Here is a 27,489-nt window from a genome sequence, read left to right as displayed (position 1 = left end):
ATCTTTTCTTTTAATCTTAGCCAATCTGAGAAGTGCATAGTTCCTCAGAGTTGGCTGAATTTGCATTTCTCTAATCAATAGTGATTTAGAAGATTTTTCCATATGACTAGAAATAGCTTTAATTTCATCATCTGAAAATTGTTCATATCCTTTGACCACTTATCATTTGGAGAATGGCTTGAATTCTTATAAATTTGAGTCAATTCTCTATATATCTTAGAAATGAGTCCTTTATAAGAACACTTGTATGTAAAAATGTTTTCCCAATTTTCTGCTTCCCTTCTAATCTCGTCTGCATTGGTTTTATTTTTACAAAACCTTTTTAATTTAATATAATCATTTTGTATTTAATAATTTTCTCTAGTTGTTCTTTGACCATAAATTCCTTCATTTTCCACAGATCTGAGAGGTAGATTATTCCTTGTTTTCCTAATTTGATTATAGTATTGCCCTTTTTATGTCTAAATCACGAAGCCACTTTAATTTTATCTTAGTATAAGGTGTCAGTCAATGTCTAGTGTCTGCCATACTATTTTCCAATTTCCCCAGCAATTTTTGTCAAATAGTGAGTTCTTATCCAGGATATCAATCTTTGGGTGCAAATCTTTTTTTTTTTTTTTAATATCAGAATTGGGATAAGAAGATCTGCTTTTTTTTTTTAAGTCTCATTCCTGGCATGGACTAATTGTGTTATTTTGGGCAAGCCACTCAATATTTTCATATCTTAATTTTCTCATCTGTAAAATGGGGACATTGGATGATTTGGGCTATACAATTCCCTTTCAAGTTTAAATCTACAATTCTATGATATTATTTCATCAGCATGAAAAACTAATTCTACTAATTAAAATATTAACCCATCCATGAGAGCTACCAGATAAATCCTAAAGAGCTACCAAGATACATCAATTACAAAAACCTTGGCCATGCATGGTCTGTCACACAACTAGCATGTGTCGAAGTGAGGCTTGAAGACAGATTTTTGAAATCAAACATTATAACCCTCCTTTCAGGCACTTATATCACTGTTTTCAATAATCAAAGATTACATGATTAATACTATTATTGTATAATATATTCCATTCTTAATTCTATTAAGACTACCTTGAAGATCAACCAGTTAGTTCAGGAAAACAATAAACAATAAAAAAAAAAAAATTGAGACTAGCTATTTTTTTACAAATGAGAAAACGTAAGATCTAAAAAATTTAAGTGACTTGCCTAACCATTAAACTCAGTCTAAAACATTGAACCCTGTCATAAGCAACCCTAGGTCTTATTAAGAGGTAGACTTCTCTTTATAAAAGTTATATTTTATATATTTTATATATATATATGTATATATATTTATATATATATATTTTTTTTTTCCACTAATCTTATATTAGGCTTAAAAGAGAGAAAAAAATAAAATCAATAAATATTTATGACTACTAACATGTATCTACTAACATAATCATTATTTACCCTAGATAAATGCAAAGTCATTATGGAAAAAGTAGAACTATTTCAATAACTATTTAATTTTGCCAAAGTGTTCTGACCAGAAATAAATCATTGAATCTCTCAGAACCCTAATTTCTTCATCTCTTAAAATGATGATAAAATATCTCTCTTCTCTTTACCTGCTTTCTAGGGATCCCTGTGAAGAATTTAGTCTTCAAGCCTTAAGGTAATATATAAATGGACCTTTACAGTGAGAAGACTTGTGTTTAAACCCTAGTTCTGAATCCTAACATCTTTTTAACCTTGGATACATTCCTGAGTTTAGTTTTCTTAGTTATAAAATGGAAGGGATTGGACAAGAAGGCATCAGAGGTCCCTTCAAGCTTTTGATCTATGATCTTGTGATCCTTTTATTTCATTCAAATTCTGTTCATTTTTTCTTGAAATTATTTTTTCTTGTCATCTTGACATTATATATTAAAAACATCCTTAAGTATATTTGCATATTTAAATTGAACAATACACAATTTAATAGAACTATAAACAAGTAACTAACCAGTTTCCCTCAATGTTGTCTTCTTTCACCAAAGACCTCCAGGTATATGAGAGAGATCAGCCATAGATTTTCTCCAAAAATATGAATATGATGTGGGGGGAGCCCTAAAGACTTGTTCTAATCCAGAGCTGCTTTAGAGGCTTAATCTGATTTCTAGAATGAGCCCAGATGACTAGAAGGGAGACTGTCAAGTAGAAAACTGCTTTTAATCTATTTAAAAATAGAAAAAAAAATGAATACTGAATTGATTTAAGATTTTCTGGTATCCTCAAATTAAAATTTCCCTACAGATAAAGACAAATTACAGCATTTCCTCATCTGACCCATAAGATTCAGAGTTTCCAAGAGTTTCAGGCTATACCACCGATTGACAATCATCTGAAGGGCATAGAATCGAAACATATTTTACAGGAGCAAACACTAAAAAAAAGTATCTAGATGTTTGGAAGTGCTTGGTGGTGTAAACACAAGGAAATCCAAATTTATAACAGAGCTGTTATATTTGATGTGATTCCATTATGGACCCTGGTTAGTTCTTCCAATCTCTATAATAACTAACTGTTATATAAAGAATTCTTTCAGCATTCATTCTGGTACCTTGCTGCACAGCAAAAGGAAGTTTTTGAAGCCTCCAAAATGACAAACCATCAATTTTACTGCAAATAAGTCTTTTCCTTAATCTTTGTTCTATTAAAGCATCTTCAGCTTCTTTACGGTCAGTTTCAAGGGTCCTGATCAAGTGAATAGCATCTGCTAGCACAGTCACTGTTTGATCCTTTAAATCTAAAAATAATAATAGAAACATCAGATAATTGTGAAGAATTTCAAGGCTCTCAAATCTCTTTTGATACCTACAATGATGCTGTGAGATAGGTAACATAGATCTTATGACCTCCCCACCCACTATACAGATACTTGCCAAAAAAGTTATTCTTTTATTAATATACAACCTATCTTTCTATAGATTCCAAACTTTGGTCCTAATACTCCCATTTGGAAATATATAGATTCTATAATCCATTTTTATATAATCATTTAAAATTTCTGAAAATAATTACCAATATTCCTTTCTATTTTTTTAAATGTTTCACAGTAGGCTAAATGCCTCAACTCTTTCAAATGTCTCTCTTTTCCAGATCTTTTACAATATGTGTCATACTTTCTCAACACATTTCAAATGGTCAATGTCTCTTTTAGAATTCAATGCCTGAAAATGAACACAATACATTGGAAGGATCTTATTATAGAGTGTTTAATTTTATGACAGTAACGTCTCACTGATGATTTGTATTGAGTTTGTGGTTAAATACAATTTATAATATAAATTTTTAAGATACATTTACCCACTCTATGCTTCTGTAGTTATTTGTTTTAACCTAAATGCAAGACTTTTCATTTACCCCTGATGAATTTCATTCTGATGTTTGGTGCAATATCCTAGCTTGCTAATATAGTCTTGAATTTTTACTTTGCTTTTTATCAAGTTGTTATTTGCAATTATGGTTATGTATGTTCCAACATTCTAGTTAGTGCAACTTAAAGTATAGGAGAAATGATTATGGGAGAAAAATAGCCTGGAAATAGTAACTAGTTATTTTTAGGATTGATCCCAAAAAGCAAGAAAAAAGTTGATAAGCAACTGGCAGAGCTGGCAATAGTAAAAGGTCAAAGACAAACAAGGATGCAGAGAATAGTGTAAAGTTCCCTATGTTCAGTGGTTAAAACTGCATTCGATTGATAAAAAACATTTATGAAGTAGAAGTTAAAAAAGGGAGTAAGCACATGAACCTAGAGAGTAACAAGGTAAAGGCTTTGCTTAACGTCTTAAGTATGAGCAGGAAACTGGAAGTGTCCCAACTCTTCCTCCCTTTATGTTCTAATAGTATTCATTAAGTAATTGAAAATAATTAAAAGTAAAATACTAAAAACACAGCTCTATGACACTTATAAGAATCCTTCACCTTGATACTAATCTATTATAAGATATTTTTTGGATTATGATTGGTCAATTAGTTTTAGTTTACATAAATGAACCATCATGAAGTCTATATTGCACTTTTTTGTCATTGAATATATGAGACATTTCATTATAAGTGCCTGACTGGAACAAAGAAAAGCTTTACATCATCTAAATTAATTTTCAACAAAAGAAATGAGATTAACTTTAGAATGACTTGTTCTTAGTGAATCTTTGCTAATTTCTTATGATTATCTACTTTATTTTTTAATGGTTCACTAATCATTTGCTAGGAATTTTCATAAAATAATGCCAAGTATCAATGTTAATGTTTGCTGATTACAAAGCTTAAGTCAGGTCTAAAAAATCTTACTTTTTTAATAGTTTCAAAAGTTTTACTAGCTTTTTATTCTGACGACATTACCAAAAATATTAATGTGGATGCTTAAAATATACATCACAAGACAAAAACTTCTCTTTTGGGAGAGAGGGAGGAAGGGAATGAGGGAAAGAAGAGAGGGAGGAAGGAAGGGATAGAAGAAGGAAGGGAGGAAGAGAGGAAGGGAGGGAAAGAAGAAGGAAAGAAAGGAAGATAGGAGGAAAGGAGAGAGGGAAAGAGGAAGGGAAGAAGGGAGAAAGGGAGGAAGGAAGAGGGAGAGGTTCCTATTAATAAATTTTCATCTTTACATGACTATTCAGAGAGAGCTGGTGGCATAGTGGAGAGAATGTTGAGACAGGAGTTAAGAAGACACAAATTCAATCTGACTTCAGATATGACGTATGACCATAGTCAAGTCACTCAATCTCTGCCTCATTTTCCTCAACTATCAAATGCAGATAATAATAGCACCTGGATTGGTGTAAGAATCAAGTGAGAGAATACTATTTTTGTGCTCAATACAGTACCTGGCACATAAGAGTGCTATATAAATTCTTATTCCTTTTTTCTTTTTCATTTTGCTCAGTTTATAGTTGAAATTCTCAATAGTAGATGGGAAAATTACATTTTAAAGGATAAATATAATTATTATGAAAGTTGACACAATGTTAAATTGAGAGCAGGGAAACACTTCAATAACACTCACAATAAATACTTGTAATCATATTTAACTTACTTCCATCTTCTTTTGTGAAGAATCTTGCATGAAAATCTGAAGGCTTGGGGAATATATATCCTTCAATTTCTTGCACCTTAATTGGGCTTTCAAACCTGTATAGTATATAGCAATTACTCAGTAGAAATATTGGCTTGTTTTTTCTTTTTAAAAAAATAAAGAATCCCTAATCAAATGAATTTTTAGACTCTTACCAAGTGAACTTAGCTTCGTTGCTTGTTCATTTCCCTTAACTGAATTAATCTATATATCCTCCTGAAAATGTACCTCAAATGAATCACAAAGCTGGATATGATCATGTGAAAATTTAAGGTTCTAGCTTCTATAGGATCATCTTTCCCTTGAGCTTCATTGAAAGGTTAAAGGTTAAATTGCATAAGAGAAGAATTTTTGCTAATAGATAAAACAAAACTGAAAAAAAATGCTTGATAAGCTTATCTTCCAAAGTAATTCATTAATAAGTAATTTAAAAGTGAAAGGCTTCTAGATTGGATACTTTAAAGTGCTTGCTTTAAAGAGCTTTAAAGAACTTTCTTTACTACTTCACATCTGAGTATCATTAAGGAGCAAGTAAGATCACCTCTCCAAACCTCAGTTTCCTCATCTGTAAAAACAAAAAAAGGCCCCTTTTAGGTCTAAACTTCTTATCCTATTATCATAAATTGTCCTGGCCACATATAGAAAAGCACATGATTAGAGGTTATAAAAGCCAAAAGCTGTCAATAAAATATTTGAAGTCATTTTAAGTCATTTTAAGAAATGATTTAACTATGGCACTGACTGCTTCATTATTATTTTTCTAACTTGTCTATGTGTCAATATCAATATCTTAAATATAAGGATGAATCTATTTCACTTGATTAACAGAAGCTTGTTTTTTTAAAAAGCAGATAAGATTGAAATTTAAGAATTTTAAATTTATTAAGTTATTCAGATTATTATTTAATATATTTTACAGTTTTATCTCAAACTAAAAAAATAAGCCCTTTTTCAACCTGTGATTTTGTTTCTCTGGGATCTAGTCCAGTGCCTAGGATACTTGGTGATTTGCTGTTTAGTCATGAATGATTTTATGTGATCCTATGGACTTAGTGAACATAATGGATTAGTTTGCCATTTCTTTCTCCAGTGTATACTTATTTTACAGAAAAAGAACTGACTCAAATAGGATTTAAGTGACCTGCCCAAGGTCACATGTCACATTTGAATTTAGACCTTTCCAACTCCAGGCCCTAGGCTCTATATACTGCACTACTTAGCTACCTTCCTAGGCCACAGACACAGTAAATAAATGCTTGTTAATTTTTTTTAGTCTGCTCTGATTTTCTATAACCAGGAATGATGAAGTTCATTATCCAAATCATCATTCTCTCCTTAAAGTCCAGTAGCCATTTCAAAAAGACAAAAATGTATTATGCAAATTACAAATATTTTAACAGATTTATTGAATACACACTTTGAATATTTTTCTTCACATTCATTTTTGTTGACTTTTAAATGCTTACTGAAATCTTTTCAACTGACAAACTTTTTAATTCTTGTTTAGTATTCTAGATCATTTTGGAACAAGTTTCTAGCTTGGTATACTTTTAAAAGAGTTAGCATTTCCCTGATGCAGGATATGTCAACACATATCAGAAAATTTTCACATGCTTCATATCAGCCTTATCCATGTGACTTCAACATGAACCAAAAATAAAAAATAGCAAACACAGCTCTTACCTTTCCCGAAGGAGAGACTCAAACTGTAAAAATAAAATATCATAGTAAATAGAAATGTCTATCAAATGAGAAAATAAATCACAACTACTTGTCCCAAAACTCAGCAACAAATTCCTCTAACAGGAAAACTATTCACATTTTAGTTGGCAGAGTGGCTTACAAAACTTTTATATTAATGGAAATCACATCACAGAGAAAACCACCTCAAGCTTGTTTAAAAAGTCCTTTAAGAATGATAAACTCATACTAAAAAAGTCAAAAGGATTTACATTAAACAGATCCCCTTCCTACTTGAACACTACTCTACTTAAGATTATCATCTTTCAGGTTAATGAGAGTTATGTGTTATAAATTATTCAATTTTCATAGGATTAGAGGATCATAGTTTGAAAGTTAGAAGAGAATTTAGGAAATATTAAACCCAGCCCATTCATTTTGCAGATGAGAAGACTGAGCCAAGTAGGTAGCTAAAGCAAGAATAAATGAATAAAAAAGATTGTATTTTTCTTTTTAAAACCATCACTCAAGTTAGTTTTAATTTTGTTAAAGCTTAAGTTAAAATGAAAAGTTATATTTATCGTGTAACTTAACAGGGAGATGGCAGAGTGGATGGGAATTAGAGTCAAGGAGATTTCCTGAGTTCAAATTCAGCTTCAGACACTTACTAGCTCTGTGATCCTTGGCAAGTCACTTAACCTTGTTTACTTCAGTTTCCTCAAATGTAAAAGTTAGAGATGTAAGTTAGAGATGAAACTATTACAATATTTTTGTCAAGAAAACCTCAAAAATGGGGTCACTAAGAATCCAAGAGAATTGAAAAACAACAAATTAATTCTTTAGCTTAATAATAATAATATAAAATCAAATTTAAAAAATTAAAATTAAAAAATTGACATTTTCATATCACTTTAAAGTACATAATATTATTTATATACATTTTCTCATTAGGGTGTCCCAGTCCTATGAGATAAGACATTCAAAAAAGTAATGTATCTTTGGCTTCATCAGTGTTAGCATTCCTTCCAACATTGTAGATTACACATCATGTATTCTTGCCTATCCTATGAGATCTTACCCATACATATTCTTTCTTAAGTTTGCCATGGGATGTTAGGATTCTTACAAGGGACTAAGTCACTGGAATTGATAGAGACAATAATTATGTAATTTAGCATGGTTCAGTGTGATTGATCTGATCCTACGAGGAGATGTTATGGGCCAGAACTTGAAACAAAGTACTAAGTGGAATTGAGGAGACAATGGTTAAATGTAGTTTAGAATTGATTTAATCCTACAACAAATAATGGTTTCTTAGTGATATAATGATTGATGTATATTCAGCGTACATCATATAAGCAAGAAGCTCTCAGGGCCAGACACACAAGCCCACTAGAAACTCTCAGAGGAGGAGACGGATTCATTCCGTCTTCCATCTTTGTGCTGGCTGGAGGCTGAAGTACAAACCTTTGGATTCTGAAACATTCAAAGCGAGCTAGAGACAGAAGCTGGCAGAGGCAAACTACTAGCAGCAGGAGCTCTTGGAACCAAGGAGAGGGATAGGCCTCTATTAAAGCTAACCGGGCCCCAGGAAGAGAGACAAGACTTTGAAGGAAACAATAAAGGATTTGGACTTTAATCCCTGGCTGCACTTGGGATTATTGAACTAAAATGAAGGCTGTCTCCAGAAGTCCCCCAAGAAACCTGCTCCCAGAGAACATTATGTTTTAGAGAAGAATATTACAATGGGAGTACACCTAAAATATATCTAAAACACATTCATCACTTTCTCTTGATCAAGAGAATAAAGATTTACATATCATGGTTTTTTACTCTTTTTTACTTTAAAAATTTATTCATGCTTTTTCATATGTGTATCAGTCATTTCCAGACAGACCATTCTAAATAATCTTATTGAGTCTTTCTATGTGACAAAAAACAAACAAACAAACAAAAAAAAAACAAACAACAGTTAAACATAACCTGCTAATATATAGCAAGAAAGTCTAACAGAACATATGACCTCCGCATCCATAGTTGCTCATCTCTCAAATAGAATGATACATTTTCTCATCTATTCTCAGGGACCAAAATTTGGTATTATAATCACCAGCACTCAACTTTGTTGTTCTCATTTGAATGTCTTTTTTTTAACATTTATTTTATTTTTTTAAAAAACACTATAAGAAAAAAGGAAAAACAGAAAATACCAAAACAAAATAAAACAAAAGAGAACATCGTCATGTACCCATCAGGTACATGAGAAAACATCAGGGAGGATTCAAAATATATAACAACAAATTACCAGATTAAGAAAGTATATATATATACATATATATATATGTTATGTCATATATAATTATAATATATGTAATATATATTATATATAATATATAGGTAGAAGAAATTATATTCAGGTATGTCCATCTTTTCTTTACTTCCTTGTAAATTGTTCTTTTGTTCTCTGCTGTGCAACTTTATTCTTTTTTTCCCCTTTCATCCTACCCACCCAAGCTATCAAATTAGAAAAGATATATTTATGTATACTTATGTAGATATATGAATATACATACATACAACACCCCACCTCTCCCCCCATATATATACCCACACATATCTTTCCTTTCCCTGCTGGCTCTTTGCTTTAATTCTGCTCCTTTACTTGCCTTGCTAATACTTAACCTGCCCCCACCCATGGATCCCTCCTTTATCTTCTTCCCTCACCCTTTATTTCCCTGTCTGCCCATCCCTTCCCCACTTATTTCTTTATAGATTTTGGAGAGTGCTATACCCTTCATGGTATATATGTAGTGTTGCCTATTTAACCCATTCCCAATGTGAATAGGTTTTTAGAACTATTGAATCCTTCTCCCCCCTCTAATATTTCTGTGTATTCTTCCTTTGTACCTCCTTTGTATAACATGATTACTATTTTTACCTTAATTCTACTCCAAATTTTATTTTGAGTTACTGTATAGTTGATGTCAAACTTAAACATATGGTATACAGTTCCCATATTAAAAAAAAAATTTTTTTTTTGCATGTTGAGTTCCTAGAAATTGATGTTTGATATTGGCTCTTAATATATTAAATTTTCTATTAAGTTCAGTTTGGTTCATAGAAATTCCTGAAAAACTGCAAGTTCATTGAATGTCCTTTTTTCTTATTCAATATTACAATTTTTCTAGATATGGCATTTTTGGCCACAAACCTAGTTCTTTTGATTGTCAATAGATATGATTCTAAGATCTGTGTTCTTTTATTGTGGCTGCTGCTAAGTCCTGTACAATTCTAATTGCAGCTCCAACATATTTGAATTGTTTTTTTTTCTTGTTTCTTGCAATATTTTCTCTTTGATCTGGGCGTTTTGAAATTTGGCAATAATATTCCTATGTGTTTTCTACAAAGAACTTCACTGAGTTGGTGATTGATGGATTTTTTTTTTCTATTCTACTTTTCCCCTCATGTTCTATCACTCCATGACAAGTTTCTTGGAATTATTTCTGGCATTATTGTGTCAAGGGTTTTTTTTTTTTTTTTTTTTTTTTTTTTTTTTTTTTTTTTTTGTGACAAATTTCAGGCAGCCCAATTATTGCTATATTTTCTCTTCTTGATCTATTATTCAAATCTGTCATTTTTCTTATGTTTCACATTCTATTCTATTTTTTCATTCTTTATAATCTGTTTTGTTATTTCTTGTTCTCTCATAGCTTCACTGGCTTCCTCTTGTCCTATTCTAATTTTCAAAGAATTATTTTCATCTTTGAGACTCCATAACTCTTTTTTTTTCCTAGTTGGCTAACTTTCTTTAAATTTTTCTTCAATGTCTCTCTTTTTTGAGTTCTTCTATAAATTCTCTCTGGACAGGGAGCCATTTCACATTACTCTTTGGGATAAAAGCTTTTTTACTTCAGTGTCCTCCTCTGAAGATGAACTCCCATCTTCCTTGTTCCCATAATATGTTTCAAAGGTGAGGTTTGTTCTTTGCTGGTTCATTTTTTAAAGAAGTATTAGTGAAAACACCTCTAATAGTGGGGTAACTCAAGCTACACTTCAGCTCTCCACTCTTACCAGGAACCCCAAACCTAAAGATCTATCCTCCAGCAAGTGCCCATAGCCAACAGCATCCCTGCTCCACAATCTCGGCACTCATTTGGTGTGTTGGTTCCTTCTAGCCCAGGGCCACTTCTTGAAAGTAACCTGATGTTCCTAAATCAACCTAAATTCACTCAGTCTTCCCAGGTTTATATCTCTAACTTCTCGAACATTCTGGGAGGTGAAAATGTCTAAGGCTCCAGTTGAGGCTTGGGCCAAAACCAGCTTGTCTCAGGGCTCCCCACTAGATGTTTCTGCTGAGCTAGTCTGGAGGTGTTTGCACTTCACACAGGTTATTCTCTTTTCTGGGAGCTTTCTTCTTTTCTTCGCATTTCCTTGAGTTGTACCTGGAGAACCTCACTTCTGCCCCTAGTCTTCTTGATATTTTACCAGTCAATATTCACACTGATGTATAAATTTATTCTATTTGTGAAAGAAATCTGGAAAGCTTGAAATTTACCAATCTACTCCTCCCTCTTCTCAGAATCTCCTACTCCTTTGAATTCTAATCATCACTGTATACAATGTTTTCCTGGATCTACTTACTTTAGTCTCTACCAGTTGATAAAAGTTACTTCCAAATTTCTTCAATTTTCCCCATCATTTTTTCTTGCACTATGATAATATTCCTAACATTGTAATGCTGTATTTGTTCAGGAATTCCTCAAATATCTGACATTGACATCACCTTCTTTCCCCCCTACCCCAATTCTTTGTTATTACAAGATAAGCATCTTGACATTTATGGGACTTTGTTTTAGCCTTTCATTTCCTTGGGAAAAAATCTCTAGGATCAAGAAGTATAAACAATTTAGGGATATAACAGTTTTCTACAAATGTTGACTAATTCAATAATCTACCAACAATAGGCTTATCTTCTTGAAGACTCTCCATTATTATTTCTGTCTTCTGTCATCTTGTCAATTTCCTGAGGATAAAACTTCAATCATTTTAATTTGATTTCAATTTTACATGCTATATGATGCTTAATAATTTTCAATTCTTCTTTTGGAAATGAAATACATTGACTACTTATCTACTGGAAAACATCTCTTGGTCTTATATATTTCTTATAGGCTAAGAATTCTCTCTGTAGTAAAAGTTGTGAAAGACAGTTCCTTTCATTTTCTTTATTTTTTTTTTAATATTTGACTCTTTAAACTTGGATTGTATGTGTATTTAATTTTTTTATAATATATGGTATATGCCTTTTGGGATCTATTATGGTATAAAATATAAATTGATAGTCTAAAAGGATTTTTTTTGCCACATTACTTTTTAGTTTTCCCAGTAGTTTTCACCAAAATAGGGAAATCTTCTTCAAACAACTTATGATCTTGAATATAATGTTCACTGTATCTTTATTTAATAATTTCTAGTTCTCTCTTTTTTTAATCTGTTCTAATGTGCTTTTCTAATTCTTAATCAGTCAAATGATTTTGATGATTATTGCTTTAGCACCTAATTAGAAGTCTAAAAGTGATGATCTTCCTTCATCAGTACATTTTAATCAATATTTTTCTTGAAATTCTATACTTTTGGCCAAATGAATTTTGTCTAGTTCTACAAAAGTTCTACAAAATAGACAATGAATAGTTTAATTGACAAGGAATTAAATTTGTCATTTAATTCACGCAGTATTTTTATTTATATGTTTATAAATACAAATAAATACATACAACTGTGTATAACGTTCATAGTTGTGGGCAGCCTCTATGAATCATTAGGTAGATAGATTGGTAGACTGATAAACTTACCATATTCAGTTGTTTCAGTCATATTCAACTCTACAAGACCCCATTTGGGGTTTTTCTTGGCAAAGATGTGCCATTTCTTTCTCTGGCTCATTTTACAGATGAGGAAATTGAAGTAAACTGGGTTAAGAGATTTGCCCAGAGTCACACCACTAATAAATGTCAGAGATCAGTTTTCAACTCAGGAAAATGAATCTTGCTCATTTCAGACGCATCATTCTACTACTACTCTATCTGGCTACTCAGTTTGATACACTTCAGAAGCAAATTATAAATAATCAAAATAAAGATATTCTGTGAATTAAATTATAGAGATGATAGTATTCCAAACCAACAAAGTTTATAAAACTATGCAAAAAAAAAAAAAAAATTCAGCCCAAAGCTGAGCTGTGAATATATATATATATATATATATATATGTGTGTGTGTGTGTGTGTGTGTGTGTGTGTGTACATATATACATGAGTAGACATATATATATACATATATATATATATGTACAGCACCTACTATATACCAGGAACTTGAGTATATCTTGATAAATTCTTATTTATTCTATATATTTATAAATTGTTTTTAATGGCATTTCATCTTTCATTATTTCTGTATGACCTTTGTAACTTTAATATCAAAATGATGTTGATTTTTTAAATTTATTTTATAATTTGACACTTTACTAAAACTAAGCTGATAGCTTCATTGTGTCAATTAGTCTCTTAGGTAATTCTCTGTAGCTAAAACATCAGATTAATTTGTGGATAATAATAGTTTGGTTTTTATTTTACTTGTTTTAATGCTTTCATGAGAAATTTTGTAATTATAACAAGGGACAATCCAAATTTATGCATGTATTTTAGAAAGAAGCTTCTGGGTTTTTGTCCATAGTAAATAATGACAGTAGCTATTGCTCTTTGTTATATTTAAATACTCTTTTCTTTGCCTATGATTATTAGAGTCTTACTATGGATGCGCTTTGGATGGAACTATGGATGGATTATTTATTTTGTCAAAGATATTTTCTGCATTATTGATATAAAGGTAGATTTTGTTATTTTGGTTAATATTATTCATTTTGTCAATTGCTTGCCTAATGTTAAAAGATTATTACATATGTAGTATAATTTCAACTTGCCAAAGTGAAACACTCTTTGGATATATTTCTGTATTTTCGGTACAATTTTTTTTTTTAATTTTTTGCATCAATTATCATAAAGATATTGGCCTCTAGTTGTCTTTTTCTACTTTATTCATCTCTGGTATAGATTTCACAAACATATTTGTCTCATCGCTGGAATTTGATAAAATAGGGACTTTTTTCTCCTGATTATTGAAATGTGTCTCATGAGACTTCAATATATGTAGCATATGCTAGAGTACAGAGGAATCATATTTATTTAAAAAGGCAGAGATATTAAGGACAACCTTTGTAAACTATTATACAATAAAACTGTAACTCATATGGGAAAGATAAGGAAAAAATAGAAATTGAGATTAAGCAATGATTCCTGCAAATGGTCAAAGATCAATATATGGAAATAACTAAGAAGCTTGTAAAAGAGAATTACATTACAACAAATTGTCAAAGTGATGGGGAAGCAATCAAAGCATTATAAGGAGAAAAGAATGCCTCTCTGAAAATATGTAAAATGAAACAAACAAAAAAAAATGAATTAAGAATGAAAAAATTCTAGGAAAATTATTAAATAAGCATTAAAAGAAATTAGAAAATTAGAAAAGAAATATACAAGATAGAAAAGAAAAAATATAGAACTCATTATTTTTGTAGTTTAAATATTTTATTTTTTCCAAATTACATGTAAAAAAAATTTAAACATTCATTTTTTAAAGAAAATTTGAGTTCCAAATTCTCCTTCTTCTGTTCTCTTTCATTAAGAGCAAGTAATTTAATATACATGTGTGGTCCTGCAAAACATTTCAATATTAGTCATGTTATAAAAGAAAAAAAATTAAAACAAAAAAAATAGCATTTTAAAAAGCATGTTTCAACATGCATTCAGACTTCAACAGTTCTTTCTCTGGCAATGGATAGCATTTCCTTCAGAATCATTTTAGATCATTGTATTGTTGAAAATAACTTGTCATTCCACATTTTATCATCATACAATTTTATTGTCACTGTATACACTGTTCTGATTTTGCTTACTTCACTTTCCAACAGTTCATGTAAGTTTTTCCAAGTTTCTTCAAAAATCATCATTTCTTGTAGCACAATAGTATTACAATCACATCCTGGTTGGTCTTTCCCAAACCACTGGGATGAGCATCCTCTCAATTTACAATTCTTTACTACCACAAAAAGAGGTGCCTTGAATATTTTTGTACAAATAAGTCCTTTTCCCTTTTTGTTTTTATTTAACCTCTTTGGGAATACAGATTTAGTCATGCTATTTCTGGGTCAAAAGGTGACAGTTTTATTGCCTTTTGGGCACAGTTTTAAATTGCTTTCTGGAATGGTTAGATAAGTTTACAATTCTACCCACAAGATATTAGAGTTCCATTAGCCCCACAGTTATTTCAACATCTATCATTTATTTTCTGTAATATTAGTCAATCTGATAGATATAAGGTAGTATCTCAGAATTGTTTTAATTTGCATTTCTCTAATCAATGGTAATTTAGAGCAGTTTTTCATATGACTACAGATAGTTTGGATTTCTTCATCTGAAAACTAAATGCCTGTACATATGCTCTGATCATTTAAACATTGGAGGGTGACTTGTACTTTTATAAATTTTTATATTTGAGAAATGAAGCTTAATACAGAAATTTATTTCTGGCTTCCAAAGGAGAAGTTTATGGAAGAAAAAGCGGGAGAACAGAAAGAATGTGAATCAAATAAGGAAACTTCTTAGGAGACTTGACAAAATCTGGCATAAAGAAATAGCTTAAAAGTTGAATTAGGAGGAAAAATGAAGAAAATTTGGACAATAATTTTTGAAGCCCAGATACTGGAATAGTTTCATCTTGAAACTTAACAAAAAAGCTGGATCAAGGACATTTCAAGAGGATACATAAGTGGAAGGTGGGATAAGATTCATTCAATCTTTCTTCACTTAAAGTAAGTGGGTGAAGTTCACTTACAATGAAGTTCAATTAGAGACTTTAAGCTAAGTTTGAGGAGTCATTTAACTGGAATAAAATTGAACAGGAAATGTGTTGTTTGAATGGAATGAAGAAATGTGACCATGACCCAAGCATCATCTATAAATTATTAAATGAACTGATAAATGATTCATTTGAGAGGTTGGAGAAAGTTTTGCATTTGAGCAGCTTGCTGAGAAAGAAGGGCAGCACTGACTTGCCACAGATAAGAAGAATATAGAAGAGGGTTATGAGCTCTCCAAACACCTTTAGGCATTAGACCTTAGAATGAGAAAAGTTCCAAGAAAAGGTCAGCTCTTTTGCAGCTTTCCCTTGAAGTGTTCATATATCCAATCCAAAGACACAGTAATAGAACATGCTGTTGCACTACTGAATTTTTTTCAATCAAATTAATTTTGCTTCAACCTTTCAAAAATGCTAAATTAGGTAGAAAGCCTAATCTCTGCCTAAATGTCGAGAATTTTCTTCAATGAATACTTGGAGCCATTGGGACTGAACCCACAAGTTTTCACCTAAAATAAACTCCCTAAAATCAAGAAAAAACAAACAATCTTATGATCCAGAAAGCCATCCATTATATTGTTCACTAGGCTTCTTGTTACTGCTCATTCATTATCAGTAATGTCTGACTTTTTGTGAACCTATTCAAGGTTTTCTTGGCAAAGATGGCTAAGGGAGTTTTCCATTTCCTCTCAAGCTCATTTTACAGATGAGTTAAAGAGAGGCAAATAGGGATAAGTGACTTGTCCAGGGTCACACAGCTAATAAATGTCAGATGCTAGCTTTGAACTCAAATCTTTGTGACCTGATTCCATCCCCATCACTCATGTGCCTCAGACTCCATCCATTTAAGCCATCAACAGAATTTCCCTAAACATTAGCAAAGTATTTGATAAAGTATATCATTTTGTTAAAAAGAGAGATTTGGATTACACAACAATAAAAGTGCATGGGTTTCATATAAGTTGAATAGTCAGCCTGAAAGATTATTAATATCACTTTGGCAGGAAGTCTCTAGCTGAGTGTTCTGGAGATCTGTGTTTGGCCCTGTCATGTTGAGTAAAGACATAAAGTCATGGTCGTTACATTCACTTAAGACACAAAGCTGGGTAGAATAGTAAGCATGTTGGATGACAATCTGTATCTTTAAAAAATTCTTTATATCCTTGGCAAGTTCAAGAATTGGGATAAATTTAAAATTATAAAATTCAGTAGGGAGAAATGTAAAGTCTTAAATGTGTTCAAAAAATTAACTTCACAAGTAGTTAATGGGAAAGATGTGGTTAGATATGTTAGTCTGAAAAAAAAAAAAAAAAAAAACAAGTTTTAGGGAACAGCAAGGTGATACTATGAGTTAATAAGGTGACAGTTGTGTTCATGTACCTGGGCTGTATCAAGAAGCATTCCCTTCATTTTCTCCCAACTTCCTTTGCTTTTCCCTATCTTTCTGAGCACTGATCCATTAAGGTAAAAAATCTTTTTGAAAGATAAAGATACCTTTTGAAAGGTAAAAAATCATTTTGAAAACAATACAAAGTTATAACTTTCAAAGGTTAACTCAAAAAGTAATAATCAATGCAGTGTTTTAGCTTATAAATATACAATCAAAATTACATTGTTTCTCAACAGACCCATCCAGTATTTCCTTACAACTAAGTAACTCCTAACAAAGGACACACTAGCCTTTAATGAATCAACTTACTCATCTAATCATCTCATCAGTTTAGTGCCCCCCTCCCACAAAGAATGTAAACATTATTTAATTAACTAGTTGACTTGGTTTATGGAAATTACTATTTAGCATGATTGCTTCTAGATAAAGAACAAGTCTAGGATTGCATGAATTTAGACAGATAAGGGCTCTATTTTAATAAGATAATTTCACTTTTATAGACTCTAAATACCCTCAAAAGCAAATGTAAAATAGTAGGAGAGTGATGGATACCTGAAAATCTAAACCTGAATCCTGCTTCTGATCCATATTCACTGTATGCCCTAACCAAGTCATTAATTTCCCAGAGACCAAGTTTACCCATCTGTAAAATAGAATATTATATGTAGAGCCTACTTAACAAGGTTGCTGTGAGGACCAAAAGAGCTAAAGATATAGCTAAAGATATAGTGTTATAGAAATCTTGGTTATTAGTATAATTAGTAATTTTTTTTTGCAAAATTAGTCACAAAGTTCAGATTCATAAAACAGCATACTTCAGAAAAATATTTTCTTGGAACCTTTAAATGTAAAGGTATAAGAAAAATTACATTTAAAAAATGTAAAGGTTATGTGGAAATTTAAAAGTCTGCAACTATTTTAGCATTTGCAATGATGCTATACCTGATGAAAGCATTCTTCTATCTTTATTTCCAAATCTTCAATGTGATCAATGGTTTGATTGACACATGGTGATGGTGTATTTACCACAGCACAACTTATTCGACGAGTAGGATAGCCCAAGAGAAAATCATCATGTTTTTCTGGAAAGAGTAAAAATTGGGAAAATCAAATTGATCCTATTTTGTTATTGATTTCATTCTGTATCACTCTTGACATTTTTGTAACTTCCTCAGTCATGTTTCATTTGTCTCAGAGTTAAGTTTGGAGATTTAGCTTTCCTGTAAATCACTTAATGTCCCTAAGTTAAATTTAGAAGTTCAATTTTCCTACTAATCACTGTTCTGTTCTTGCCTCAAGGAAATCTGCAATCCTTAAATGATGCAGGTGGATGCCAAAGAATTTGGCCTATTATCTTGGGTTTTCTGATCCAGGATCACTAAACTACCCTTACTGGAGGATTCAAACAATGAACATTTCTTAGTGAAAAGATGGAAGGAAAAGTTGTAACTAGTCCCTCATTTCTAATTTCTAGCCAATGATATTGTTCCTCTCAGCTATGATGCCACAAGCTTTTTAATTAATCACACTGTTTTGTTTTTGTTTTTTGTTTTTTCATCTGTGATACTGCCAGTTATTCTGCATTTCTTCTTTTGTCCATAAAAGAGAATTGTCCTCCCAATTCTATGCCATGGCTTTTCTGAGGGGGCCAACACCCTATTTACTGGCAAATTTATACTTTGTTAATAAAATAAGCATGTTCAGAACTTCATGCCTCAATTTACCTTGATTTTAACTGTAATAAATATAGCAAAAAAAAAGTTATATGATGATATAAATTTTATTTTGTTGAAAATAAGGAAGCAGGAGAGGCATTTCACTCACTAATAATGGAGTTTTTAAGTTCCATTTTATAAACAGTGAAATATATAAAAGATAATTTGGAGGAAATTAAAAATTAAGAGAAAAAATTAAAAATTAAGCAATGCAGGAGGCAAAAAAAAAAAACATCAAAAAATCAGTAACGCAAAGCTAAAATATCACCAACGGAGATGTAATATACTAGTGAGCTAAACAATAAATCTCAATAAGCAGGATGGAATGTTAAGATAAACTTTAAAGATAAAAAACTTTAAGATAAACTCTGGCTTTAAGATAAACCATAAATCAATAGTTTCATAGCATCATAGAATTAAAGAATTATGAAATACAGATGCTTAGTATAAGCCTTTCTTCCAGAGAAATCTTCCTTTTATTACTTGAACAAATTTTTTCCATCCATTTCCAGTATTCCCAGGAAAATTCCACATCTTCCTTTGTTAACAATGTTTCAACCACTCATGCATGCAAGATGTTTTTTATTTCTAGCCTGAATTACTCATGTCACAAAATGGAATAGCTGGTCACCACCTTCCTTATAATAAGGGTTTTCCACCTTCTCTTTCTGAAGATTGGAATCTCAAATGAAATATGATAGATAGTCTCACCATAGCATTCAGGTTGTATGCATCATCCAATCAACTCAGTCTGATGTACCTGAATGATTCTAATCCTGAAATTACCAGCATCTGCTAAAAGTAATAAAAGCATTGCAAAGTTGTCTGTGCAACTCTACTAAAATGATTACTTGCAGGACTATGGGCTCTAAGGAATTCCAATGGCCCAATTAGAATTACATTCACTGTTCTTGTTAAGTGTAAATGTAAAATAGGTTCCCTGCCTCCATGAGAAAAGAATGCTGTGTTTATTTCATCTGATCTTGAGTGAGTACTAGGGAATTGTGGCTATTCCCTTTTAGACAATATAAGTTTTTTTGGTGAGAACTACCTTTAAGACATGTTATTATCTTATGGAAGATCCTATAGACTCCTCACCCTTTGGTTAAAACTAATAAATTAAATAATATTGTTTTTAATCCTTCTATTTTTTTTTAAACAAAGATAGAAGTAATCTTCAAAAAGACACAATCTGAGTACTTGTAAATGAAAGTAATGTTTTGCTAAATAACAATCTACTGTAATTTATAATAGTTGCAAAATGACATAAAAATCAAACAAAAATGATTAAAAAATGCTTTGACATCCTAGATAAATAAAACATTTCAAACATCTAACTTTTTTTCCTGAAACTTGAGAGAGGTTTTGATACAAATTTAATAATCTAATGGTTACCATTATACTTAAGACATTTGATCTGTTTCATTAAATATAAGGGACACAAGAGTAACAATGATTCATGTATAGCTATATGTGTGATACACACACAAATATATGATACTTTCCAAATATTTATGAATGCTAATTGAGCTCCATAATACTTTTTTGATCATATTTAACATTTCATAGATTAAAAAGTTGGGAAAACAATTTGAGAAAATTTAAAGTTTCTTGAAATTCTGTAATAAATTTAGAATTTTGAACAACAAATAAAACTAGAATTCAAGATTCTAAATATAGGGGCGTTTGCTTATTTGAATTATTGGAGCTATTTGGTGAGAAAAACTTTTTTCAAAGGATCAAGATAAAAAAAAAAAAATACCTGGGTTCTAGAACTGAATATGACACTGAGTAGAATAGCTAAGTTTATCTCTCTGGGTCCCAGTTTTGTCATCTGTAAAATAAAGGAGTTGAACTAAAACTTGAGATGTCTTTCAACTATAAAATTCCCTGCATGAAGTAATATAAAAGTTAGCACAATAAAATGATGGAAAACTTACTTGGTGGGATAGTTTCTAATTCCTCCAACTCCTTGTCTAGGTCAAATTTTTCATCACAGTAAGCAGTCAACAATTTCAATAGCTCCAATGTTGTCTTCTTACCTCTGTCTGTGAACAAAAGATCAGTTATATACTATATCAAGCTGGGGTTAAACTGGCTTAGCAAAAATTTTCTGTGCATCCAAAAGGGCCTCTCCTCAAATTCCTACTGCAGTTTGTCCAGAGAAAAACAACTTTGTTCGGTCTTTATTTAGGTAAGGCAAACATTTGGTAAAGTGATAACATAAATATTATGTTTAATATTCTGGCCTAGCCTATGGATATGTCAATGCTTAGTACATGTGGCTGATTATATTTGCTCATGTTTCTCTCTAATCAGACCTTACAAATGTTAATGACCATCCTGCCACTGCTGAACTGGATGGTATTGGGCAAGGAGGGAGAAATATATCCTGATTTTTCTGTTTTCTGCGTCTCATCCTTTTTGTCCTGCTTTAACATGAGCCTCTATATTGTCCCCCATTTCTAATCTTCTGCATGTAGGAAAAGATATGCTGTGTAACTTTAGGAAACCTCTGTCTGCCTCAGATTTTTCAATTGTAAAACAGGAATGATAGCACCTGTTCCCCAGGGTTACTGCAAAGACAAAATAAAAATTATAAAGTATTTAACAGAGTGCCTGGAATATATATATTCTAGCTATGATTAAAATGTCATCATCATCATCATCATTTGCCAAAACACAATATTAAGGCAGAGCTATTACAGTTGTTGTAATAATCAGCAACAGATAAATCTACTAAAAACAAAAACATGGACCAAGAAGATGGTAAGCAATGGCCCAAGTTTGTCACTGAGATTTTTTTTCTTGCTCAATTCCACTTGCATTGCAATCAGGGATGCTTTTCAGAGAAAGGTAGGTTTCAATCAACCAATCAATCAAGATAGATTAAATGCTTACTCTGTGCCATCACTGTATAAATTCCTGGGGTTATCAAAAGAAGTAATCCCTGACCTCAGGAGTTTATAATCTAATGGCAGAAATAACAGGAAAATAAGTATAGGGAGTATAGAGATAAAAAATAAAAAGAAAATTTAAGGTTTTGGGAAAGTTTTCTTATGAAAAAATAAGATTTTTGTCAAGATCTCAAGGAAATCAGAGTAGCCAATGGTAGAGATCAGGAAAGAAAGCATTCCAATTATGGAGAATAGCCAGGGAAAATGCCCAGAGCTGAGAGATACAGTGTCATGATCTTGAAACATCCAGGAGGCCAGTGTCCCTATTTCAAAGCACACATGGCAGGGAGTAAAGTGTACAATGACTGGAAGGGGAGATGGAGGTGACGTGATGATATCTTGACTCCTTGGTGAACAAATTTAATTCTATATTTTTCTCCTTTCTTGAGTTCCTGGCCACTTTATAATATTGTTGAGTGTGTCCTGGAAAGCCTCAGCCTTAGATCATTCACACCATCCATTTCCTTCATTCCTATCTATGTCCTGCTGAGCAGAGATGGAGAAAATCATGAAACCTTTTGAGTTATCTGAAAATGTATGTCAGAGAACCTCAACTGAGCTCTCACTGCTGCTCCACAATCCTGCTCCATTTCTCTTATAGCCTCACTATTCCATTCTCTATAGTGGCTCTTTTACACCTTCCATTCCTCCTCAAACTTTTCATGACTTCCCCTCCCCTCCCCAATCAGCTGAGAGTTTCATCTCATATTTTACAGAAAAAAACTGAGGTTATTTACAATGACCCCATTCTTCCTTTGTTTTTGAAAATGTGGCCCTGCCAGTTCCAATGATGGAGAGAGCCATCTGCATCCAGAGAGAGTACTATAGAGACTGAGTGTGGATCACAACATAATATTTTCACCTTTTTTATTGTTGTTTGCTTGCATTTTGTTTTCCTTTTCCTTTTTCCCTTTTTGATCTATTTTTCTTATGCAGCATGATAATTGTGGAAATATGTAGAGAAGAATTGCACATATTTAACGTATATTGTGTTACTTGCCTTCTTGTGTTCCAAATGTTTTTCTCTTTTCCTTTTCCATATTGAAAACTATGCATATGTTTTGAAAATGAAGAGCTTCAAAAATAAATAAAATGTGGCCCTGGGATAGATGATAAAACACCAATTTCCCCACATTCCTTTTCCCACCAGAAACCTGACACTCTGCTCTCTCTTCATCATTAATGGTGAAGAAGGTATCAATCTGCCACCTCTTCTTGCTTCCTGTTTGCCGTCTGTGCCATCTCTCTTTACACCTTGTTCAAAACATTGCTATTGTGAAGAACTTTAAGAATCCATTTCTCCCTTTAAAGAAGAAAGATATTCTTCCTCTTCATCCTATTCTGTGTCATAATACTAAGTAAAATCAGCATCCCATATTAACAACTCATCAAGGACATTAAATATGATTTTCTAAATATGGTTATGTATTATTTTCTCATTTAAGCTGTAAACTCTTTGAAGATAGATGCTATCTCTTTTTAAGATACACAACACAATGCTCTACCCATATTATGTCAGTGGATCATTGACATGTATAATATTTCCACACATACTGTTCACAACTGACAAATGTTTTTTATAGGTTGTTGGAATCTAGTCCATGTTCTCCCATAAACTCTTTACAGGAGATCCATTCATATTCTATGGATCTTGTATATCAAGAGTTCTTATCCTGGGGTCTGTGTACTGTTTTAATATTTGATAAATGTATTTCAATATGATTGGTTTCCATTGTCATGCTATATATTTTATTAAATGAATTAAAAACATCATTCTGAGAAGTGGTCCATGGACTTCCACAGACAGCCAAAGGAGTCCATGATACAAAAAAAGGCTAAGAACTCCAGAACTGGATCTTTTAATATCATGTGCATGCTTACTATCTATTGTGAATCCTTCAGTCTTGCTAAATCTTTTGGATGATACAAAGTGGCACAGTGGATTAGGTACCTAAATTGGAGTCAACATGAATTTAGTTTAAAATTTACTTTGTACATTATATTTGGACAAATCATTTACTGTATTACCTCAGCAGCCTTATCAATAAAATGAGGATAATAGCATCTCCCTCTCAGGGTTACTGTGAGGAACAAAAGAAGAAAAGAGAAAGGGATGGGAATAAGCATTTATATAAAGAAGTTAGTATGTATCAAGCACTGTGTTCAATGCTTTTTTGTTTGTTTTGTTTAGGTTTTTTTACTGAGGCAATTGGGGTTAAGTGACTTGCCCAGGATCACACAGCTAGGAAGTGTTGTGTCTGAAACCAGATTTGAATCAGATCCTCCTGAATCCAAGGCTAGTGCTCTATCCACTGCAACACCTAGCTGCCTCTTTCATACTTTTTAAAAAAAACAAATATTATGTCATTTGATCCTCACAACAACCCTGAAAAGTAGGTATACACATTTTACAGTTGGTGAAACTGTATTTATTATGTTTGTATTATTAAATGAATTAAAAACATCATTCTGAGAAGTGGTCCATGGGCTTCCACAGACAGCCAAAGGAGTTCATGATACAAAAAAAAAAGATCCAGAACTGGATCTTTTATTATCATGTACATGCTTGCTATCTATTGTGAATCCTTCAGTCTTGCTAAATCTTTTGGAAGATATAAAGTGGATTAGGTACCTAAATTGATGGCAAATAGAGGTTTTACAAGACCATACTAGGAAATATCTGAGGCCAAAGTCAGGTCTTTTTTATTCCAGGCCCAGCATTTTATCCAGCTTAACATTGGTTATCTCTAAATTAAATAATATTTTTAAAGCACTTTACAAGTCTTAAAGCACTATACAAATAATAATTGTAATTATTTATGATTCTTTATGCTCAGTTCAACTAAGGATTTGTAACAGGTTTTTTTTTAATGCCTATCATGGATCTTTCTATTATTTTTTCAATATTTCAGAATTTTCATTTTTCATAGATTGTGTTATTCTCTGCTAAGCAATCAAAAAGTATACAATTACCCCTCCTCCTAGGACTGTGGTAAGGCTTGAATAAGAGAATAGTTGTAAAGCACTTTTCAAACCATAAAATGCTATATAAATGCTGACTTGATCATTATTTTTGTGATGATGATAATGATGATGATGGATCCCAGAGATTATTGATGCTGAAAAAAATGGTTCTTTGTTACTTCAGACTCTTGCTTGAACTATTTTGAGACTCCTTTTTTATAGCATAGATAAGTTTTAATTTTTTCCCAAATTCTCTCCCTTCTCCTCCCCATCCCACACCAAATGAGAAGACAAGAAAAATAAAATATATTATAAAAAATTAAAGTCATGCAAAACAAATTCTACATTAGCTATGTCCTCTCTACCCTCTCCTGCCCCATCAAAAAAAAGAAAAAAAAAAAAATATGCTTCAGTTTATAGTCTCAGTCCATTAGGTCTTTGTCTAAAAATGAACAGTAAGGTGTATTCTTAATGTTTTAAAATTATGGAGGGTAATTGTGTTGATCAAGGTTATTAAGCCTTTCTAATATTAAGCCTTTCTCTTGACTGTCTTTAAATTTTTGTCACCATGTAAATTGTTCTTGTTCCTCTTGTTTCCCTTTGTATCAGTTCTTAGAGTCTTCTCAAGTTTTTCTAAAATTATTTCCTTCAACACTTAACTACACAGCAGCATTCCATCACATTTACATACTATAGCTTGATCAGCTATTTCCCAGTTAATAGGCATTCCATCAATTTCCAATTCTTTGCCACTCTAAAAAGAACTGCTATAAATATTTTTGTATATATGGGCCTTTTTCTTCTTTCTTTGATCTCCTTGGAATACAGGCTCAGTGGCAATATTTCTGGGATAAAGGGTATGTGCAATTTTATAGCTTCTTGGCCATAGTGCCAAAATTCTTTCTAGAATGGTTAAACTGGTTCACAGCTCTACCAAGAGAGTTTTAGTGTACTTATTTTTCTTATATACCCTCCAGTATTTGTCATTTTCCTTTTTTTTTGTCATTTTAACAAATCAAAACCATTTATACAGTTTCACAGCTGTTTAAAACATACAAGCCTAAAACATAAGTAATCAAGGTTACTCCTATGCAAGTCAATAAACCCTTTTGAATGGGTTCACAAACATGGCAAATTTTTGCTGAATAACCTTTCCATGTGTTGTAGAACAAATTTATTTTTGTTACAGTCTGTATAATTTACAAGCATGTTATTTCATTCCAATCCCAAATCTGTATTACCAGACAAGTCCAAGGCAGACATTGTTCAAAATACAATGACACACCTATGTTTACAAAACAATTTTTATACAATCATTTAAGCACTCTGTATTGTTACAACAAAATTCTACACATATCTAACTTAAATACCATTTTTTAAAATAACAATTTAACCTTACTTCTGGCAAAAACTCGTATTTGTCTAAGTGCCTCCTCGATGTCCTCATTTTGCTGAATTAGGGCTAAGGCTTGTAAAAGCATCTGGCCTTTAAAAAGATAAAACAAAATTATTTCAGAAAACATTAATCATAAAAATCTTTATTTTAAAATAATTAAATAATTTATGAAGTTAAAATTTCAATGTGAGATGTATTTAAAAGCTTAAGAATTCATCAGAATCCTATAAATTTTTTTCTTATACAATATTATTCTAGATTTTTCCCCAAGAGAAGTTTAAAATGAGGAACTCACTAAACCAATTCAAAACTTAACCTTTTTGTTATAAATTCAGGTATCTTAAGTGCAATATAGTGAAAATGTAGATCAAATAAAATAATATATAAAGTACTTTGCAAATTTTAGATTACTATAAAATGTTATCACTATTTTTATTATTATTATTATTATTATTATTTTATTTTTATTCTTAGAAAAAAGAAGGATTTGGAGTCCTATTACTTAGGTCTAAATTTAGGCTCTGTAGAATATTCTGGAAAGGCCAACAGATTTGTAATCAAGATTCACACATTCAAATACCAACTCTTACCGCTGGTCACTTAGTGCTACTTTTATGACTTCAGGCAATCCTCTAGATCTCAAGATCTTCTATAAGATGAAGCAGTTGAACTGGTGAGCTCTAAATCATCCTCCAGTTCTACTGCTCTGATCTTAGGATCCTAAGAATAATGTTCAAGTTTAAATGTAAAATTTAAAAGTCAATTATTAAATGGTCAAAAGATATGAACAATTTTCAGATGAAGAAATTGAAACTATTTCTAATCATATGAAAAGGTGCTCCAAATCAACACTGATCAGAGAAATACAAAGTAAGACAACTCTGAGATGTCACCACAAATTTCTTTATTGACTAAGATGAAAGGAAAAAATAATGACATGTTGGAGGGGATGTGAGAAAACTGGGACACTGATACATTGTTGGTAGAGTTGGGAACGGATCCAACCACTGTGTAGAGAAATTTGGAACTATGTTCAAAAAGTTATCAAATTATGCATACCTTTTGATCCAGCAATGTTTCTACTGGGATTATATCCCAAAGAGATCTTAAAGGAGGGAAAGGGACCCACATGTGCAAAAATGTTTGTGGCAGCCCTTTTTGTAGTGGCTAGAGACTGGAAACTGAGTAGATGCCCAACAATTGGAGAATGGCTGAATAAGTTATGGTATATGAATTTTATGGAATAATATTGTTCTGTAAGAAATGACCAACAGGATGATTTCAGAGGGGCCTGGAGAT

The 27,489-nt window shown here is 31.8% G+C and overlaps 1 protein-coding gene across 1 annotated transcript in view; it reads right to left on the bottom strand.

Annotated features, from left to right (window-relative positions):
* The window catches only part of CCDC178 (coiled-coil domain containing 178), a 644,800-nt gene that overhangs the window by 530,224 nt on the left and 87,087 nt on the right, over positions 1 to 27,489 (bottom strand). The window contains exons 3-8 of the mRNA XM_051970271.1: positions 26,194 to 26,280; positions 20,814 to 20,921; positions 18,101 to 18,240; positions 6,797 to 6,819; positions 5,075 to 5,169; positions 2,600 to 2,785 (exon numbers count right to left, since the gene is read on the bottom strand). Of these exons, the coding sequence (XP_051826231.1) occupies positions 2,600 to 2,785; positions 5,075 to 5,169; positions 6,797 to 6,819; positions 18,101 to 18,240; positions 20,814 to 20,921; positions 26,194 to 26,280 (639 nt within the window). The remainder of the gene's footprint in view (positions 1 to 2,599; positions 2,786 to 5,074; positions 5,170 to 6,796; positions 6,820 to 18,100; positions 18,241 to 20,813; positions 20,922 to 26,193; positions 26,281 to 27,489) is intronic.

This window comes from Antechinus flavipes, chromosome 1 (assembly GCF_016432865.1).
Source record: "Antechinus flavipes isolate AdamAnt ecotype Samford, QLD, Australia chromosome 1, AdamAnt_v2, whole genome shotgun sequence".
In the NCBI taxonomy this organism is placed as follows: Eukaryota; Metazoa; Chordata; class Mammalia; order Dasyuromorphia; family Dasyuridae; genus Antechinus; species Antechinus flavipes.
Note: the sequence above shows the minus strand (reverse complement) of the source record. Positions and strands in the feature narration are given on the sequence as shown.